The 21,083-nt window shown below is 51.2% G+C and overlaps 1 protein-coding gene across 1 annotated transcript in view; it reads right to left on the minus strand.

Moving 5' to 3' along the window:
- Window positions 1-1,008: 1,008 nt before the first annotated feature.
- The window catches only part of LOC138386965 (protein FAM3D-like), a 35,691-nt gene continuing 15,616 nt past the window's right edge, over window positions 1,009-21,083 (minus strand). Inside the window, exons 4-9 of the mRNA XM_069473757.1 lie at window positions 16,486-16,603; window positions 15,029-15,087; window positions 8,154-8,204; window positions 4,406-4,490; window positions 3,561-3,687; window positions 1,009-1,120 (exon numbers count right to left, since the gene is read on the minus strand). Of these exons, the coding sequence (XP_069329858.1) occupies window positions 1,031-1,120; window positions 3,561-3,687; window positions 4,406-4,490; window positions 8,154-8,204; window positions 15,029-15,087; window positions 16,486-16,603 (530 nt within the window). The 3' untranslated portion in view covers window positions 1,009-1,030. The remainder of the gene's footprint in view (window positions 1,121-3,560; window positions 3,688-4,405; window positions 4,491-8,153; window positions 8,205-15,028; window positions 15,088-16,485; window positions 16,604-21,083) is intronic.

Below are 21,083 nucleotides of genomic sequence, written 5' to 3' on the forward strand. Positions count from 1 at the left end.
CCCCAGGGTTGCCGTGAAGCCACTTGTGACCACTCTTCCCTAGGTAGGGCAGACGAGAAGTGCCGAGCAATTCACATCACCCTCAACACCAGCAGCCCCCAACAATGGCTGACGGGAGGTGGTGGATAATACCCTTGCTCCCTCAGCCCATGGGGGCTGTTCTACACGGACTCCTAGAGGCTCCTAGCGGGACTGAGCCCCAGTCACCCGCAGTGGTAGTTGGGTTGACAACACGCCCTTTATTGGCTGCCCTCCCTTCCTTGTCTCAGTCCCCCTGTCCCCTACTGGTGTTTCCTAGAATCACTGTCAGCGTCTACTCCCGGGGACCGTGGGGGCGGCCAGGGTGCTCTTCCTGTTCTCTCCCCTTGGTCTCAGATCTGCCGCCTCCTCTCCCTCTCCCGCTCCGGGTTTTCTCCGGCTCTCGTTCAAGCAGCTGGTAATGACACTGTCCTCTATGTCCTGTCCTCCAGCTGTCTCTGTTCCCTCCGTCTTACATATGACACTGGGGACCAAGCATTCCTCCACACCTAAGGGCAATCCCTGCAAAACCGAGCTCCTTCCCAGCTGCCTAACGGTGAATCCGAAGCTGTCACCGAGCTATCCAAACCCGTGGCCCAAGCCAGCTGAGTATAGACCAGTTCAATCCCAGGGAGAAACATGGCGACTTGAGTGGTTGGAAAGTTTGTTCAAAATCAACAAAAATAAAATTTAATTTTGCTCCAGTGTGGGCAGCCCGTCCTTCCTCAGGACTGACCGTCAGCGTCCCTGACGAAGGCACACCTGTTCTCTCCACAGACGGCTGTTCTCGAGGGACCCTCTGAGGCTGCCCGTCTCCTAGGCAGGACCGGTCAGCCCAGCAGGAGGGCTTTGTTTCCAGAGAAGGGAAGCGGTCACAGTGCGCAGGGACGTCAGACTTTCCTCTGTGCTGCGGGTGTCCCCTCCTCGTCCTCCTTGGCCCCTGCCAGGGCTCTGACTCCTGTGGCAGGCGAGGGCTTCTTCAGGCCCCGGCCAGGGAAGAGCCACAGCCACCCTAAAGTATCTTCAGGGGCACACAGCCCTCCAGCTCCAGCAGCTCCGGCCAGCCCTCATATTTGTTCGTTTCTGGGTTGTTCTTTAAGAACTAGAGAGAGAGAAGACAGAGAAATACAGACAATGGGGGAGACTGTTTAGGACTCACACCTGCCTGTGCATTGTGCTTTAAAACCTAAATGCCTCACTCACTGCATCCTCACTGTAGCCCCGTGGAGGGCAGGGTGTTGGATATTACTGACCCATTTCACAGGTGGGGAAACTGAGGCTCAGAGAGTGGGTGCATCTTGTCTAAGGTCTCAGAGATTGGATCAGAGCCCAGTTACTGCCATCATGCCCTGTGAGCTCCGTAAGTGCTGGGGAAGGGCTTGGAGAGCTTTAGGCCCTTCCCCCAATTCTCCATCAGCCCCTCTAGGATACCCCAAGTAACAATAATAATAGCAACAATAAAAAGAGGACTCTTAGTAATTCTTGAGCCCTTGCTGTATGCCAGGTGCTATTCTGAAATGCCATATGTATTTAATCAGCACAGTGGTCCTATGGAGCGAGCACTGTTACCATCCCGTTCTACAGATGGGAAAACCAAGGCATAGAGGGCCAAGGTCACTGCCTGTGATCACCCAGGTGGTAAGTGGTGGAACCACTGTGTAATATTAATTAATACTAGTAATAAATATATGAAGAGAACAAAATCAGTTGAGGTCGTGTCTAAAATATTCAGGTTTAGTTTATGAAAGAAAAAATGTAAATGGCACAATCTACTGTTGGGATAATTATGGCTGACCCTTAGGAAGGAAAAAAGGAATTCACCTAGATACTGCTTCTCTACAACCCAGTTTCCCATGTGTGGGAACAAAGGACACATTGGTTTGGTCACTAGTGGTCTTTGGTTTATTTTTGGGTGGTGGGTCCTGGTGAGCCGATCATAAATAGGTAAAAGACTCTGCTGAGTTTCCTGTGCTTGCCAACTTCCTGCATGCTGCCTTGGCCAGGTTTGGGGGGTCTGGTGCCTGCGCCTCAGGGCAGCCCAGTGCCCGCCTGCTGGTGTGGCCTCGGGCCTCTCCCTAGAGCCCTGCCCAGCACCCCAGACGCACAACCCGGAGCCCCAGGCCTCCTGCGTCCTGCACCCAGAGGGTATAAACAGGGTCCTCCCCTTTCTCCTCTACCACAGGCTACACGGAACTATTCCTTATTTTAAAAAAGTGAACACATTCTCTTAGAAACTCACACATACAAACCAAACCAACATTTTCCAGACAAGGAAAGAAAGTCCTTCCAAGCCCAGCATGCGTCCCCCCCTGTGCCGGTCTCTGCCTCTCCCAGCCCCGGCCCCAGGCTGCTGCGCCTCCCCCCACCTGCCGGCTGGACCGTTTCCCTTCCACAGAGTTCCACAGGCCTGGCCAGGGAGGCCCCTCTAAAGGGATGAGGACAGGGGCGTTTGTGGGGGCAGGAGGGCCTGTGCGGGAAAGGCGGCCGCACCCCTGAGCAAGCTGGTGAGAAACTCTCCAAGTCTCTGGTTTCCCACCTGTGAGATGAGAACCTAAGTGACCCGGCTCACGGCTTGGTCAGCGCGAGTCTGTACAGCGCGAGCGCTCGCTGAGTGCTCGTCTTTCTTACTGTCAGTCTGACCTCGCCACTCTCCTGACTAGGCCTCCCACGCTCCCCACTGCCCTCGGGCCAGAGTCTGCTCTGCTCGGTGTCCCATATGTTGGAGTCCTTGACCCTTATCTCCCTGTCTTGGGATCTGGGCAGAGACAAATGCTCTCACCACTGGCCACCAGCCTGCGTATGCTGGGGAAGGCCTGGCCCATTCTCCCAGGTTTCTGGAATTGCTTCACACTGGAGATGGGCGCGTGGGGACAGAAGTCACAGCATTTCCCTGGGGACCCTCGAGGGAACTGCCAACTCCCCCCTTCCTCCAGTGGGTGCTCCTCAGGCCTCTCTGCTCAGGGCCACTCCATGCCATGTCCCCTCCCTGACGCCTTCCACAGGCCCTCATGGGCTCTTTCCCTTTTCCTGCTGGCTGTAGGTTCACTGTCTCCAGGACTCAGGGCTCCCCTGGTCCAAACCTTTCCTTTTCCAGGTGGGGAGGCTGAGGCCTAGAGGGGGAGGGGCAGGCCAAGCTCACAGCTGGGACCAGAAGCCAGGCGTCCTGCCCCTGCTCCAGCTCCCTTTCCCATCACACAGCCTGCATTTCTGCGTTCCTTCCTCTTTCTTCCACGCCTCACTTTCCCCTCATCCTTATTTTCTCCTTTTCCTTCTTCTCTTCTCTGGCGCTCATCTACATACCAATGCATTTACGCATGGCCCACCTTTTGCAAAATGGCCAAGGCAGCTTCCCTCTGGGGACTGGCCAGTCGGACCTCCCGGCCCTTTGGGGAAATGACAACCGGGTGATGCTCCCCAGAGACTCCTCTCAACAAGGCCCATGGTGGGTGACTGTCCTTCCCGCCCCCACCCGGCTCCTTGTCCGTCCATCCCTGGTGCCCCCCACCCGCTTCACAGGGACGGGGCAGTGGCCAGGAACCCACCTGCTCAAAGGGGCTTTTGTTCTTGAGGTCTTTGGCCCCTAAGAAGACCCAGCTGTCCCGGAAGCCCAGCTGATTTGCGTAGGAACTCCCCAAATTGGAGAAGAGCTGCCTGACTTCATCAGTCATTCTGCAGAGGACCAGAGAGGATGGTCAGGGCATAGGGGTGGCTCGAAGGGGCACCAGGTGGCGGGCTAATAAGAGCAGGGCGAGGTTCCCACCCTCTGCTGCCTTGTTCATCATCTGCCCTGGCGGGGGGCACAGAGAATGGGGCCATGCTCAGGAAGGACAGAAGAAGGGGTCTAAGTCTTCCTCTCCAAAAGGGCCTCGGGTGGGGCTGGAGAGGTGCTAAAACAGTGCTCTTTCTGTTGACAAACATAATACACGTCCATTTGGAAAATACAGAACATGGCCAAGAAGTAACTAAAAAATACAGCCTCACATCTTTCCCTTGACGTAATCATCATCAGCATTTTGATATATTGGTTTTTCCCTCACTGAGCACTAGAGGATGAACGTTCTTCCATGTCCTAAATATTTTCTGCACCATCATTTTTGATGCAGTAGATCTTCATTTATGTATATATAATAATATATCATATGTCACCATGTCATAATTTCTGTAACCAGTCTGCTATTATTGGACAGGGAGAGCGTTTCCAGTTTAACACTGTTGTAACGGAGGCTGTGATGAACCTTCTAGGACATTTCTCTGCACACTCGTCTGATAATTTCCTTAGGATAAGTTGCCAGAGGTGGAGCCGGCAGCAGGAGGATTGGGCATGCGGAGTCTGGAAGTATTTGCTTTGCGTCACCACGTGGCCTGGCAGGTGGAGTTTTCTACTTACTTGGTCCCTGGGTCATCGTAGGAGGCCACCAGCACCAGTGTGCCCTCTGGAATTTCTTTAAGGAATTTCACCAGGAACTGAACATCTGGGGGAGGAAGGAAAATGAGGTGCTGGTCACTTAGGGGAAATGGCCGCTGGTCATTCTCACTCTCTTCTACTGTCTAGGAGTGGCCTGGGGCAGGTGGGCCCTGAGCTCAGAAGCCAGGAGGAAGCAGCACCCTGGGGTGGAGCCCCCTGCAGCCTTTGTCCTGGGGGTGAGCAGTGAGCGGTGAGAGGTGCTCATCTAGGTGATCTGCGGTGGCTTCTGGACACTGGTGACTGTGTCCCACCAGGTGAGTGTGATGTGCCGCTCGGGTGAGAACTACTGGTCAAAGGGTCCTTGTGGGCCTACCCCTCAGGGGACCAGGCACCATCATCTCTCAGGAACTCTGAGTTCTTTGCACACTCCTGGCTCCCTTCTACACTGGATGGTGCCCAGATTGTGCTGGCTTTAGAAGGAACACACATGGCGTCAGACAACTGAGATCACTGAGAGAGACGTGAGTCTACTCCAGCTCTCCTGCTGCAACAAGAAGCAAGACTTCATTTGTGTCTTTAATGCCTCTCTAACCTGCAGAGCTATTAATATTGAACTGAGAGCGGGCCTAGGCTCGGCACCTGGGGAGGCAGCAGCATCCAGCTCACTGCGAGGATGATGATTTGTTTCTGTTATCTTTATTTTTGTAACCACCTTCCCTGCCTAATAAGCGATAATGGCTTTCTACTTAAGGCAGTAATATAGTTTCCTTTTAAGACGTATTTATGACATATAAAAAAGGTAACCCAATTTCAAGGAAAATACTAATAATGCAGGTGGTATTCTAGATATGGTACAACTTAAGAGGCTCTTGAATAGCTGACGTTTGGGAAAGAGTGGCCCTATGGTTAAAGCAGGGACTATATCTGTCAAATGAGGATGAGTAATAGCCCTGCTCATAGCATCTTTGTAAAGTGCAAATGTGACAATGACTTTGAGCATACAGTAAGTGCACTGTAATGGAATTGAAATTTGTTAGCAGGATTGGCTATGTAATTTGTGGGGCCTAGTGCAAAACGAAAATGAGGGGTCTTTTATTAAAAGATTAAGAATTTCTAGACCAAGATGACAGAGTGTCAAACCAAGTATGAGATTCTTCTAAGCACAGGACCCAGTGTCACTGCTCTGCCCACAGGTCCGAGGCCCACAGAGCCAGCCTTGACTATTAGTATTCCAGGGGGGATCCCGTGGACCTAGGGGAAGAATCAACTCCTAGCTAAGGCCAGCTGCCGGCCACTCAGTGACACAGCCCTCCAGTCAGCCACTGCAGCTGCTCTGCTAATGAAAGGCCCTTGAACTTTCAGGACAGAGAGAGTGTGCTGGAAAAGCACCATTCGCTTGTTTGTGTCGTTAGCAGATACTACAGTCCGGTGCTGGTCTGATGTGGAAAGTGGATATTTGGAGAAAAAGAAGTGTGCCTTCTGCTAATTATCACTTCGCTTTAAAAAGCCATGGTCCTCTTTTGTCTCCCGAGGGAAAGGGCCACTTGCTCTCCAGATGCTTCTGTTTCTCGGTCTCCATCAACCACGGTTAGATCCAAGCTCATAATAAGGCATTTTAAAGCTTAGTTTGACCTTTAAACATTTTTTTCCCTTTTCATTCTGACAGATGACCTCCTTGCTTCCAAACCAGCGGGATGGAATGAGGGAGGCAGAAAGGGAAGAGAGACTAAATCAGCTTCCCTGGGCCCCTCCACCAGCCAGGCTAGACCCCTCCCGCAATTTTTTCAGGTTACCACTGAATCCTCACATCACTCTTATGGAGTAAACACTGTGGTCACCTCTGTTTCACAAGTAAAGACAGCGAGGCTCCAGAGGTGCCAGCGGCTTCGGGTCATGAGTCTGAAGTCTCTGACTCCAGAGCTGGGCCTTCTCCACAAACCTGGCCCCAGGCCATTTGCACGTCTGCAGGCACCTGGGCAGAGAGTGAGTGAAGGCCTCTGGCCCTCAGCCAGTGTGTGGCCTGCCCCCCTCCCTTCTCAGCCCGTCCCAGCTCCCTCCTGTACTGCGAGGGACTTGCATGCCTGCATGGGGACACCTCAGTGTGCCTGTCCAAGTTCCACCCATGCCACCCTCCCACCCAACAACTACTACCCCCCGGCTGCCAGCTTGAGGGAGGGCGCACCTGGGAAGAGGCCTGCGTGGGCCCTGCGGCAGGCACCGGGTTGGCATGTCCCCTGCCCCCACAGACTCCTCACCTGTGAGCTGAGGTGTAGCTTAGGGAAGGCCAGGTAGGGTCCTCTGAAGTCCTGGGCCCAGGACAGGGTCCAGCTGCCCACCTCTGAGTGGTACCACAGACCACCTTCCTAACATTCCCCACTTCCCACAGTTCAGCCCCTTCCTTTGTTTGCAAAGCTGAGAGGCTTCCTGCTCTCTCTGCCTGATGACTCCCCTTTTGGGCTCACGTGTTTAGGTGGGCGTAGGCAAGGTGGTTTTCCCTGGGGGCTGAGGCAAAGATGGAGGGATTCAGGAGAGAGGAAACTCAGCTGTTGGCAGTAGCAATGCCCCTTCCGCTCTGTGGGGGGCTTTCTGGGGTCAGTGGTCACACATGCTCTGAATCCTGTGGTGGCCAAGCCAGGAGCTGGCCTGGTCTCAGGGAGATGGAAGGGAAACTGTGTCTAGCTGGGCTCCAGCAACGGGCTGGAGCGCAGCCCCTCTGCCCTCATGGACACCAGTCCTTGTAGGGCCCAGATCTCTGCCTCCTGCTGCTTTCCACTCCTCCTTGAGCTTCCTGTGTGGGAGGGAGGCTGGGTTACCAGCTGGGCGGCGGGGTGGGCATACTGGGCCCGGAAATGACTCCACCACGCCTTGAAAGATGCTGGGAATGCTGAGCGAGGGTCCCACCCCACAATAGGTGGCTGATTGGTGAGGAAGCTGCTGGTGGGAACTTAGATGTCCAGGATTTCAGCCTAGGGAGGTCAGTGCCCTGTCTTGCCTGGCTGTGCTAAGGGCAAGGAGGCAGTGACTTCCCATGGAGCAAGCGTGTGCACAGAGAAGCTCAAAAGCATGTCGGTGCAGAGAGAGAAGAAAGGCATCTGCAGGCAGGTGCAGAGAGCGCGGAGCCCCAGGGAAGTCCTTTGTGGACCTCAGGAGGCCTTGACCTGTCCTTGGGTTACTAGAGATCCAAGTTCCCTTTACCTAGCAGAGCATGCGTGGGGGTAGCCACACGCCCTCGTCCTCAGCACTTTAGTGACACTTGCCTGACCCCTGACTGCCAGCTCTGGCACTTTTCTGCTTGAAGGTCTTCTCTGGCCTCCACTCCACTTAGCCCTGCTCCCTGCCACCCAGGGGCAGGCCAGAAGTGCTGGGAAGTGCCAAGGAATTAGGGGTATGGCCTCTCCCTCCTTTCTCTGGGGCATCTCTGAGGCATGTATTTGATGTTGGCTCCAACGTTCCCACTGCGATGTTAAATGGCTTGATAACACATTTTCTATCAGCTCCCTTCCTTTCCCTGTCTGCCTCCCTGCTCCCCAACCGACATTTCCTGAGCTCACCTCCCAAATAAACTACTGCACTTGGATTCTTGTCTCAGGATCTGAGTCAACCCCCACCGTGCCTCTTTCTGGTTGTCTCCTGTGGAAAATAAGCATCAGGCACCCCGAGCCCATGGCTCCCTTGCCCCACAACGGGGCTCAACCCACCCTGTGACCTCAGTGCCAGGAGAGGCGCCTACCTCCAGAGTACATGTCAAAGGTTTTCTGTCCCATCATCGTTCCCGTGGTTCCTAGGGGTCAAGAGAGCAGAACTGTTATCTTCTTGGCATTTTGTTGACGATGGCTAATCTGTAGTCTAAAGTCTAAGAATAGAATACGCATTGAGTGGAACTGGGTCCTGTACGGAGCCTGCAGGACTAAAGCTGCTGCTGAGTCATTGCTGGGCTGATCTGAGCGGTCTGAGAATAGAATGGCTTAGGGTGTCTCTGGAACCGAACAGAATCTACCCAGTCCAAGTCTGTGCTCTGTCCTGCCACTTCCTACCATGGGACTTAACATTGTGAGCTCAATTTTCGCATCTGTACAATGGGTCATGCGAACTAAATCTGGTATATTTAAAATAGTAAGCACACAAGACGGATTTTAGCTGCAAAATTGTAACAAGAATGATCTTCATCATTATTCCTACCTAAACAGAAACTCTGCAACTTGAGTCCTCCAACTCTTTTTTTTTTTTTTTTAATTTCATATTATTGTTATGTGGGATACAGAATTGCAGGTTACATACATTGTCCATGTACCACCTTTCCCCCCAAGTCAGAGCTCCAGGCGTGTCTGTTCCCCAGGTAGTGTGCGTTGCACCCATCATGTAGGTATATATCCCTCCCTTCCCCACCCCCCCTTCCCGAGTCAGCACCTTCAAGCATTATCATTCCCCAAACAGTGTGCAATGCACTCATTGTGTAGGCATACACCCATATCCCCTCCCCCACCCCCCACCTCAGTCTGACATCTGATTGGTGTCGTTCCCAGATGTGTATTTAGGTGATGATCAGGGAAACCAATTTTCTGGTGAGTACATGTGATGCTTGTTTTTCCATTCTTGGGATACTTCACTTAATATAATGGGTTCCAACTCTCTCCAGGAGAACCATAGAGATGTCGTATCTTCATTATTTCTTATAGCTGAGTAATATTCCATGGTATACATATACCACAGCTTACTAATCCAATCATGTATTGATGGGCATTTGGGTTGTTTCCACATCTTTGCTATTATGAATTGTGCTGCTATAAACATTCGGGTACATGTGTCTTTGTTACAGAATGACCTTTTTTCCTTTGGGTATATGCCCAATAATGGGATTGCTGGATCAAATGGCAGGTCTACTTGAATCTGTTTCAGATACCTCCATAACGCTTTCCACAGGGGTTGCACTAGTTTGCAGTCCCACCAGCAGTGTATGAGTGTTCCTGTCTCTCCACACCCACGCCAACATGTGTTGTTTTGGGATTTTTTGATAAAGGCCATTCTCACTGGGGTTAAGTGATATCTCATTGTGGTTTTGGTTTGCATTTCTCTGATGATTAGGGATGTTGAGCATTTTTTCATATGTTTGTTAGCCATTCTTATATCTTCTTTTGAGAAATTTCTATTCATGTCATTTGCCCACTTTTTGATAGGGTTGTTTGATTTTTTTCTTGCTGATTTTCCTGAGTTCTAAATAGATTCTTGTTATCAGTCCTTTATCTGATGTGTAGTATGCAAAAATTTTTTCCCATTCTGTAGGTGGTCTGTTTATTCTCGTGACTGTTTCTTTGGCTGTGCAGAAGCTTTTTAATTTAATCATGTCCCATTCATTTATTTTTGTTGCTGCTGTGATTGCCTTGGGAGTCTTCTTCATAAATTCTTTGCCTAGGCCAATGTCTGTAAGAGTCTTTCCTACATTTTCTTCTAGAATTCTGATTGTATCACGCCTAAGGTTTAAGTCTGTTATCCACCGTGATTTGATTTTTGTGAGAGGTGAAAGCTGTGGGTCCTGTTTCAGTCTTCTACAAGTGGCTAACCAATTCTCCCAGCACCATTTATTGAATAGGGATTCTTGTCCACAGAGTATATTCTTTCCCGCTTTGTCAAAAATTAGGTGACTATATGAGGATGGTTCTATATTTGGATTTTCTGTTGTGTTCCACTGGTCTGTGTCATGTACTTGTCCCAGTACCAGGCTGTTTTAAGAACCATGGCCTTGTAGTATAGTTTGAGGTCTGGCAAATTAATACCTCCCATGTTGTTTTTATTGCTTAAAATTGCTTTTGCTATATGGGGTCTTCTCTGATTCCATACAAAGTGTATAATTATTTTTTCTATGTCTGTGAAGAATCATGTTGGTAACTTAATAGGGATTGCATTGAATCTGTAGATCACTTTGGGTAGTATAGACATTTTAACAATGTTGATTCTTCCGATTCACGAGCATGGTATATTTTTCCATCTATTTGCAAGTTCTGCTATTTCTTTTCTCAGTGTCTCATAGTTTTCCTTATAGAGATCCTTTACCTCTTTAGTTAGGTATATACCTAGATATTTTATTTTCTTTGTTGCTATTTTGAAGGGTATTGAGTCTTTAATTTGGTTTTCCGATTGACTGTTATTGGCATATATAAATCTTATACCCGGCTAAGCTAAGTTTTCTATAAGAAGGAGAAATTAAGACATTCTCAGATAAACAAAGGTTGAGAGAATTCACCAAGACAAGACCAGCCCTACAAGAAGTACTCAAAAGAGAGTTACACACAGATCAGCACAAGAAAGATCCACGAATGTAAAACTACTCAAGAGCTAAAGATCAAATTCCAGATACCACATGACTCAGGAGAGAAAACATTCAAATGAAATTCTACCCAACAAGCTGAACAAAAAACTGTCTCACTTATCAGTTTTTTCAATAAATGTGAATGGCTTGAATTCCCCGCTCAAGAAACATAGACTGGCCCAATGGATAAAAAAACACAATCCAAGTATCTGCTGTCTTCAAGAAACTCACCTAACCTGCAAAGATGCATTTAGACTGAAAATAAAAGGATGGAAATCAATATTTCAAGCAAACGGTAACCAAAAGAAAGCTGGTGTGGCAATCTTAATTTCCAATAACTTAGCTTTCAAACTAACAAAAATAATAAAAGACAAAGATGGCTACTACATACTGGTTAAGGACACAATTCAATAAGAAGCCATGACTATACTCAATATATATGCACCCAACCTAGGTGCACCTAGATTCATAAAGCAAACACTACTAGATCTGAACCAAATGATAGATAACAATACTGTAATAGCTGGAGACTTTAACACCCCACTGACAGTACAGGACAGATCCTCTAAACAGAAAATAAACAAAGACATAATGGACCTAAATAGAATGCTAGAACAAATGGGCATGGCTGACATCTATAGGACATTCTACCCAAAGTTCACAGAATATACATTCTTCTCATCAGCTCACGGGACATTATCTAAGATTGACCATGTCCTAGGACATAAAGCATATTTTAAAAAATTCAAAAAAATAGAAATTATACCATGCATCTTCTCAGATCACAACGGAATAAAAGTAACAATGAGCACAAACAGAAACCCTCACTCTTACTCAAAGTCATGGAAGCTAAATAACTTTCTCCTGAATAGTTATTCTATAAAGGAAGAAATCAGATGGAAATCAAAAGTTTCTTTGAATTAAATGACAATGGAGATACAACTTACCAAAATCTATGGGACGCAGCTAAAGCAGTCCTGAGAGGAAAATTCATATCCATAAATGCCTATATCAAAAAGACAGAAAACCTGCAAATAGACAACCTAACGAATAGACTCAAAGAACTGGAGAAAGAAGAACAGAACGACCCCAAACCCACCAGAAGGCGAGAAATAACTAAGATCAAATCAGAATTAAATGAAAAGGACAACAAAGAAACTATAAGGGAAATTAATAAAACAAAAAGTTGGTTCTTTGAAAAGATAAACAAAATAGACACACCTCTGGCTAGACTAACCAAGAACACAAAACTAAAATCTCTAATAACCTCCATTAGGAACATGAAAGGAGAAATCACAACTGATGCTACAGAGATACAAGATATCATCTATGAATTCTACAAAAATCTTTATGCACACAAACTGGAGAATGTGGAGGAAATGGACAAATTTTTAGAAACACATAGTCTTCCCAGGCTCAACCAGGAAGAAATAGAGTACTTGAACAGACCAATATCAAGAACTGAAATCGAAACAGCAATAAAAAACCTTCCCAAAAAGAAAAGCCCTGGTCCGGATGGGTTCACACCTGAATTTTACCATACATACAAAGAAGAACTGGTGCCCATCCTACATAAACTATTCTCCAATATTGAGAAGGATGGAATTCTCCCCAACACGTTCTACCAAGCCAATATAACATTGATACCAAAACCAGGAAAGGACGCAACAAAATTAGAGAACTACAGACCAATTTCTCTCATGAATATAGATGCAAAATTTTTCAATAAAATACTAGCAAATCGAATCCAAGTACTTATCAAAAAAAATAACCCACCATGACCAAGTGGGCTTCATCCCAGAGATGCAAGGGTGGTTCAACATACAGAAATCTATAAATGTAATTCACTACATAAATAGAAGCAAAAACAAAAACCATATGATACTCTCATTAGATGCAGAAAAAGCATTTGACAAAATTCAGCACCCTTTTATTATAAAAACGCTTAACAAAATAGGCATAGATGGAACCTACCTAAAAATGATACGAGCCATATATGACAAACCCACAGCCAACATCATTCTGAATGGGGAAAAATTGAAAGCACTCCCACTTAGAACTGGAACCAGACAGGGCTGCCCACTGTCCCCATTACTTTTCAACATAGTATTGGAAGTCCTTGCGAGAGCTATCAGGCAAGAGAGCAAAATCAAGGGAGTCCAAATAGGGAAGGAAGAGATCAAACTCTCACTTTTTGCTGATGATATGATGTTATATCTGGAAAACCCCCAGGATTCAACCATGAGACTCCTGGAATTGATTAACGAATATAGCAAAGTCTCAGGCTACAAAATTAATATACACAAATCAGAGTCCTCCAACTCTTGAAGGCAAAGAGATGTTCATGGAGCTAAATTATACTCAGTTTCCTAGGGCCCAGGAATCTGAATTGCATTTTTTGGGTTTTGTGCCAGGAGGAGGCAAAAAGCCACGTCCTCCAGGAACCGCTGCGTTCCGGAGGAAATGTGCAGTTCTCCCTGTCTGCCATTAGGTGGAGGTGTTGCAGAGGGGATGGCAGCTCTGCTTGTGGCTTCTGGAAACAGGTAGGGGACTGGCCCTGGGCAGTAGCAGCTGTCCTGGAGGTGTGGCCAGGCTCACATAGCAGCCCCTCCAGGATTCTTGGAGCCAAGTAATGTCCACATAGAGCTTCACCTGAGACTCTTGGAAAGGGCCAAAGAACCCCTGAAACTGCTTTTTTGACCGTGTGCGTTTGTGGATTTTTCTGCAATTGGAGGGAGATGGTGGCAACATAGTTTGAATGGTTTCTCAAAGGAATCTCTGCCCCACTAAAAGGTTAAAACTACAGAATCTTTAGCAATTCTTTTGTTGTTCCGGCTCATTATAGACAGAGGAGGGCCCTGAGGCCCCAAGATGCTTTGCTGGACTTCCCCAGAGCGGGCATGCAGGTGGGCTGCATATGTGCTTCGGGTTTCTCGTCTAGGGAGGGAGTTCAGCTGAGTGATTAACACCTGGAGTCAGCCAGATCTGGGTTCAAATCTAGACCATTCTACTGGCTGTGCAACCTTGGGTAGGTTGCTTAGCCTCTCTCAGCCTCCATTTCTTACCTGGAAAATGGGGCTATTGAGCATAGTTTTATTCTAGCATAGTGATGAGGTTAAATGAATAGCACACAATAAGTGCTCAATACATGTTAACTCTTGTTGTCATTGGTGGTTATTTTTATCTTTTGGCTTTGTGAGAGGGAGCGAAGGAGTCCCCACTCTGGGGCCATCTCATGGGAGAATGTTCGAAGAGGTTTTCTCAGGGGGGGCCCATTTGGGGGAAGAGAGACTCAGCAGGTTCAGCCAGGTCACTGCAGCTGGAGCCGTTTCCTGCCCTCCGCACCTTGGGGTGAGGGCAGATTGGCTGGGATTGTCCACGTAAGCTCAGGCTCCTACAGTCATCTGGGATCTGGTGCACGGATGAGTGCTGAGACCACCTGAGCTGCCCGCGTGGAAGGAGCCACCATGCCAGCAGCCACTGTCCTGAGGCTGGAGGGGAACAGGCCTGGGCTCTCTTCAGACTGGAGGAGTGGTGCTCAGCCGTCCTGCTCTCCTGCCCCGCCCCTCCTCCCAGGCTCCCAGGAAGCTGGCCAGGCTGTCCTCTGACTCCCACCTGTCCACGCAGGGCCCCATCTCTGCAGGCCTCGCCTCTCCCCACTGCCTCTTCCAGGTTTCAGCCAGAAAGACCCTGTGGAGCCCCGCAAGCCCCTTCCCTCCCTCTCCCTTCCCTGTCCCCTGCACCGTGTGGCCCCTGCCTGGAGGAGCCTCCCCCACTTTCCTCCTGGCAACCTCTACTCTTCTTTACGCCTCTGTGGACCACCACCTCCCTCTGGAAGCCTCCCCTGACTCCCCCTGGCCCACTCCGTGTCCCAGCTCCTGTAGCTGTTCTTCCGAGATGCTCTCCACACTGGCATTGTTTGTGGGCTTCACTGACACCCGTGGGCACTGTGAAGCCAGGATCTGTCCTTCCAGTTCATGGCTGCTGACCCCAGCACCCTGTACAGGGCCTGGCCCACAGTCGCTGTTGCCCATATTTGTTGAATGAATGAAAGAATGAAGGTGTGCATTCAGCATGTGATCGCGCATTGCCATTGGCTGTCCCCTGTGGCCTCACCTGTGTTGGTTTAGGCTGGGGTGGCTGTGAGGATGGGTCATGTTTCAAGACGTGTGTCCTCCCAGGTCTGCAGTAGAACCAGGTCTTTGCGACCTTCTGTTCCCCCAGGCCAGCCACGCCACCCCCTGCCCTCCCGGGTGCTGAGAGCCTGGGGGGAGCTGGCGGGGGCTGGACCAGCAACTCACCGTTCACCAGGGCGATGTTCAGGCCTCTGCCCACGTTGTTTTTCACAGGACTCATGATTCTGAAGGTGAAGAAGACAAACACAATACAATAGTCGTCCCGAGTGTGGAGTGAATGCCCTCCTTTCACGACCGGGGAACTCCGAAAGGGCCCACTTGGCGCGATGCAGACGCATCAGGAAACACATGCAATGATTCGGGCCATCTGTTTTCTCCCGGAAACCAGTGGTGGGCCAGACTCTCTGAAGAGTTTCTCGTGGCATGTTTGACTAGAACAGTCTGCTCAGAGAAGAGGTAAAGTCCCTGCCTGGGGCTCTGAGCTGCTGGGGACAGGCCAGCCCCCCTTCCCAGGCTGTGAGGACTGGCTGCTGCGAGGAGACAGAACCCAGAAAGTTCTGCCATTCCCGGGCGTCTGGGTTCCCCACGTGGGGCACAGTCACGTTCTGCTGGCCTGGCCTGCACACCTGTCTTCTGGGGCTGCTGGGAGCTCTGTCCTTCCCCACCCTCAGGCCAGGTCGTTCCCGGGACCGACCTCTCCCTCCCAGGCCCGGACAAGCAGAATGTCCTATGTGCCTGGCCACAGTGACTGGGCTAGGCGTGGTCATGTGACTGACCCAGGCCAGTCAATGAGAGTCAGTCTTGGGATTTTTGTAGGCCTAATTCAGACAGCAAAGCTCTCTTCCCAATGGGGTGCGTGGCTGGGCTACTATGTCAAACCAGCTGGTGGTCTCTCCCCTTGTCCACATGAAGAAGTCCATTTTTAGTAGAGAAAAAAACAGGACAGAGGAAAATAGAGCTGAAGATGGTGTGAGAGGGAGCCCTGATGACATGGTTTGAAACCCTGGATCTAGCTGGTCCTGAAGTCCACCACCTCTGCCCTTTTAGATATGTGAACCAATAAGTTCCTTGTTTTGCCTAAATAAGTTGTATTTAGGTTCAGAATCCTGGTTTAAAGACCTGTCTATGTTCTTTTGTAGGGTGAACTTGCTGCCCCAGGGCCTTTACTCTCTAAGTTGGTTAATGGATATACAGTCTTTCTCCTGTACCTGGGCGGAAGTCCTGGCACCTGCTACATCTGGGCTTTGATGCCTGGGTCTTGATCTTGAACCCTTTACACGGGTACCTCCTTTTGTGGGAAGCCCAGTGGCTTGGCTGTTAGACAGACCTGAGGTCAAATCCAGGCTCATTCTCCTGATCTTCACAATAGGGTTTATAACAGCCCCACCTCCCAGGGCACTGGGGAATGGACGGTGAGATATGCTGTAAAGCACTTAGCAAGGTACAGGCGGACACAGAAGCTGTTTGGATTATTATTTGTGACTCATGTACTCGAGTAAAAGGAAGCCTGGGGAAGGTGTCACTGGTCTCACAGGCCTGCCCCCTGCAGCCTCTGAATTTTTGAATGAATGAATGAATGAATGAATGAAATAAAAGAAACATAGGCCCCCTCACGAACTTACATGTGGTTTTCGAAGCACATAGACGGGCCCACGACGTTGGCGGCCCCGCTGCAGATTTTAAATGCAAAGAAGTTGACTGGGCAGGGCTTGCTGAGGTCACACTTGGTCTTTATGACTTCTGGGGAGGGAACAGACCGGCCTTGGTGGGCAGCAGCTCAGGAAGGGCCCGGGGAGGGAGAGGAGGAGGGGAGGAGAGGAGGGGAGGGGAAGGGAGGAGAGAGGTGCAGAGGAGGGGAGGAGGGGAGGAGGGGAGGAGGGGAGGGGAAGGGAGGAGGGGAGAGGAGGAGAGGGGTGGGGAAGAGGGGAGGAGGGAAGGAGGGAAGGAGGGCAGGAGGGGAGGAGGGGAGGAGAGAAGGGGAGAGGAGGAGAGGGGTGGGGAAGATGGGAGGAGTGGGGGACAGGGTCGGGGAGCAGGCTCAGGACAAAGCCCAGAGGCCTCCTCCTGGAGAAGCCTTCCTGACCACTGAGTCGGGGAGATCTGCCACGGAGCCCCCAGTGTCCCTCATCAGAGCACACAGGACACTGGTTGTGTGTCTGAATTGATTTTGGGGCTTCCTGTCACAGCTCCAGGCACAGCGCAGCACGCTGAGTGCAACCAGACTGAATGACCAGAGGCACCGTGAGTAAGGGATTCTCTCTCAGGCCACAGCAGCCTTTTGAGTCCCCAGAGGCCCCTGTTGACAGCCTCCTGGGGGCCCCAGCCTGGTGGCTGGGAGCGCCTCACATTAGCCAGGCTCCCTTGGGGAAGTCTTCAACTTCCTCACACTCATCTTCCTCATCTGTAAAATGGGCTAACTATGGTGCCTTCCCCTCTGGGTTCTTGTGAGGAGCAAATGAGCATGTGCAGTACATATTGGCTATTGTTCTTATCATTCATTCATTTGTCACTTGTTTACTGAGCACCTACTAAGTGCTGGACCCTGGGTTACAACAGAGAACAGGGTCTCCCACTCAGAGCTCAACACGGTGCTTGAAAAACCCACTGGGCACTCATTATGTGGCACCTCTGGTGACCGCGGCTGTTACTGAGACCAGTGTCCTCTCCACACAGCCTTCAGGGCAAATCCAGGAGGTCGGTGCTGGGCAGGAGACAGGACCACAAGTGCCCCTGCTGAGGAGCTCCGTCCTCAGTGGGCTTTCTGCGAGCTGGGAGGACATCTACCCTTTTAGCTTGGCAGGTCTAATTTATACTAATGCCTGCTTTTTGGCAGCACCTGACAGTTTGGAAGGCAGCATTAGGGAGGCTGGGTAAACGTGGAGTGAGAGGATGTTCACCTGCACAGGGAAGCAGGATCGGCAGCCTTGCTCTCCAGCCCCTGTGTCAGGTGTCTGGCCAAGGTCTACTGGTGTGTGCTTTGGAGCAAACCCGCGGGCTCCTCCAGGAATCTGGCACACACCAAGGGCTTGCAGGGCGCCGGGCACTGGGGCAAGCACTTTATATTTGGTACCTTGCTACATTGTCCCCATAATTCCTGTGCCTGGCATGTAGTAGGTGCTCAATAAATCTTCACTGCAGGAACGCATGCAGCGTTTGGGCCAGGCTGTGCCTAGGCTGGGAAGGACTGTGCAGTTTCCAGGGCCCTCACCAGCCTAAAGGGAGCTTTTAGGTGAATCAGGAACATGTGCCCCTCTGGAGGGGACACAGCCCACTGTGCAAGGCTTGGCAAGCCTGAGGCACCGCTGAGTAGGTAAAGCAGAAGTGAATGCAGCCCGCACCAGGGCATCCTGCTGGGAGTGGGGCCCCTCAGCTGAGCGGGCAGCCCTGAGGGTCTGTCTGAGAGGAAGTGACTCTCCTAGGGTCCCTCCTGGTCCGGTTTCAGCACACCCACCCGATGGGTGTGACTGAGCTGAAACCAGGACGTGATCACCCAGAGAGTGAGGGCAGAGAGTGGAGACACCCGGGAGGGGCTGTCAGGGCAGAGTGGCCTGCCACGCCCGGGCCGGGGAGTGGGCAGGACATGAGGAAGGGGCCCAGTTCCTGCCTGCGGGGTTGCTGAGGAGCGTGTGCCAGGGCCCCCTCCGGCCACCGGCACCCCTCACCCAGAGGCCGGTTACTTTTGAGACCAGAGGGTTCAGGCCTCAGGAACCACCCCTGGACTTTGCCCAGAGCCTAATCAACTGCAGCTAAGTCTGATAAACCTGTTGTCAACAGGCTGGCTTAAGCAGGCTTTTCTGAAATTGATTTTCTGACCGTCCAGCCTTCACGGCCGAGCTGCTGGATGAAGGGAGGTGATGCCAAGGGGGTCTCTGCCATAGGGAGGCAGACAATTTGCCCCACGGGCCCTGGCTTTGAAGGCTGCCCCACCAGCTGCCTCAAACCTTGAGGCCCAATTCCCCTGGGACCCTCGGCCATGGCTCAGGGTGTGGCACTAGTGTGCTGCCTAGAGCACTGGGGTGGGCACGTAGTCGGGCTTGGGCTGCTCTTCCCTTAATCTGCTGTGTGACTTGCCAGAAACTCTCCCTTTATCTCTGCCAACTGTGAAATCAGGGAGTTGGTTTAGATCAGGATTGTCAAACAGGTTTCCTCTTAAATGTCATTTTGGACCTACTGTTAGAGGCTTAGTAATAAAGCTCTGAGGCTGCCTGTGGGCTTGGAGGGAAAGAATGCTGGCATTGATTGGTGATGTCTACCACGGGAGCTGGCAGGGTGGAGGGTAGCATGTGTGCTTGAATTTGTCATTCCCGCACCAGGTGATGTCTAAGTGTGTGGTTGGCACCACGATGCTGTGACACTTTGTGTCTACTCCAGAGTATGACTAAGGAGGCTTCAGGGAGGTGGGGCTAAGGGCATGTTGTGTTGATTCCGAGTCTTTGCGGTCTGTAATCCCGCAGTGCACTGGGGCACCCAAGCCCTTCTTAGGTAAAATCCCACCCTAGGAGGTGCAGGCACCACCTTGAGAAGGAAGATGGAGGGGTCTTTTGCAGAGAGGGGTTGAGGGGGTAGGATCTGGACTAGAAGAGGGGGTGGGGATTTGACTTCTGCTCCACCACTTAAAGCTGTGTGACCTTGGCCAAGAGATTTCACCTCTCTGAGCCTCAGTTTTCTCACCTACAAAAAGGCGCTAATTGTGGCACCTACATAGGGCTGTATGCAGGGTTACGAGAGATGCCCTGGAAGTTCTGAAAACAGTGTCTGGCACGCAGTAGGCACTCAGTCACTGTTACTGTTACCGTCATAGCTGTCCCTCCCTCCCCCCTTGTCTGCCCCTGGGGAGCCCAGCATTCCTGCCCTCCCAGGGCTCTCTCCTCACTGCTCTGACTCTCCAGCCGAGGTCCCCCATGGAGCCCTACACATTCCTGCCTCCAGGCCTTTGCATAGGCCATTCCTTCCTCCAGGAGGCACAGCTGCGAGGCCACCTCCTCCCTGAAGCCTTCCCTGCCCCCGCCCCACTGGAAGGAGGTGACCCTCCTGGGACCCTGCGTGCTTCCCCGCCCTTCCCGGCACAGTTGGCGTTTCTACCCCAACAGACAGTCAGCACCTGCTTCTGTTCGTCTCTGGGGGCTTCTGTGGTGCCTGCCATGGCCGCTGGCACTTTGGAGCAGGACCCTTGCGCCAGGCCTGGGTCACTGTGTGGTGATGAGGACAGCCCCGGCCCTCGAGGCTCCCTGCTGGGCGGGGATGTAAGAGAGGGGAGGCAGGGGCCGGGGGTGGGGAGGACAGGGAAACAGAGAGAGTCTGAATGGCTGAGAGGGGCCCACCCCTGCTACGAGGTTTGGGGGCTTCAGAGGGCACCACTGGGCCGTGGGAGGAGAGGGCTGGGATGGATCTGGAAACCCAGATTTCTCTGGGACCTGCAGGGCTATGAGTGGAGACTCTGGGCCTTGGTGCCCTGGGCAAACAGGAGCAGGGGGCGGGGTCGCTGGGGCGGCTGGGGTAGGGGTGAGGTGGTGGAGCTGGGCGGATACTCACCGGCCTCCTTGAGGGCGGAGTCAGCTGGAGAGAAGACAGAATTTGGTTAGAGAGAAAGCACTTTGGCGCCCCCAGCAGGATGGACCTGGGGGGCTGGGGGCTGGGGGGCTGGAAGAAGGGACTTTAAAATGGCACTATTGAAATGAAATAAAAGTCCCTTGCCACTGTCACCTGTTCACATACATGCATACACACATGTGCACATAACACACACCCACACATATGTGTACACACACATGCATGTACACATGATACACATGCACATACACACCTGTAGACACACACAGAGACACGTGCACTCACACACATGCACATGCAGACATACACGTGGTGCAGATACACACACACATACACACGTACAGACATACATACATGACTCTCCCATGGTTAAAAAGAAGCCGGCCTCTGTTTGAGACCCACTGGAGTTTGAGCCCTGGCTCCTAGTGTGTGACTGTACGTGGCAGTTAACCTCCTTGAGCCTCAGTTTCCTCGACTGCACGTGGAGACCAGCACAGCCACCCTCAGTGGGCTGTGGAGAGGATCCAGGGAGGTCGATCTGTAAAGGCCAAGCCCAGTGCCTGGCCCCCGGCCCCCAGCGAAGGGTAGATTGTGCTGCTGTTGGTGGTTTGGACCGTGTTGGGGCATCTCTTTCCTAACTGCCTGCAGCACCAACTGTGCTGGGCTTTAG

This window comes from Eulemur rufifrons, chromosome 7, assembly GCF_041146395.1.
Source record: "Eulemur rufifrons isolate Redbay chromosome 7, OSU_ERuf_1, whole genome shotgun sequence".
NCBI lineage: Eukaryota > Metazoa > Chordata > Mammalia > Primates > Lemuridae > Eulemur > Eulemur rufifrons.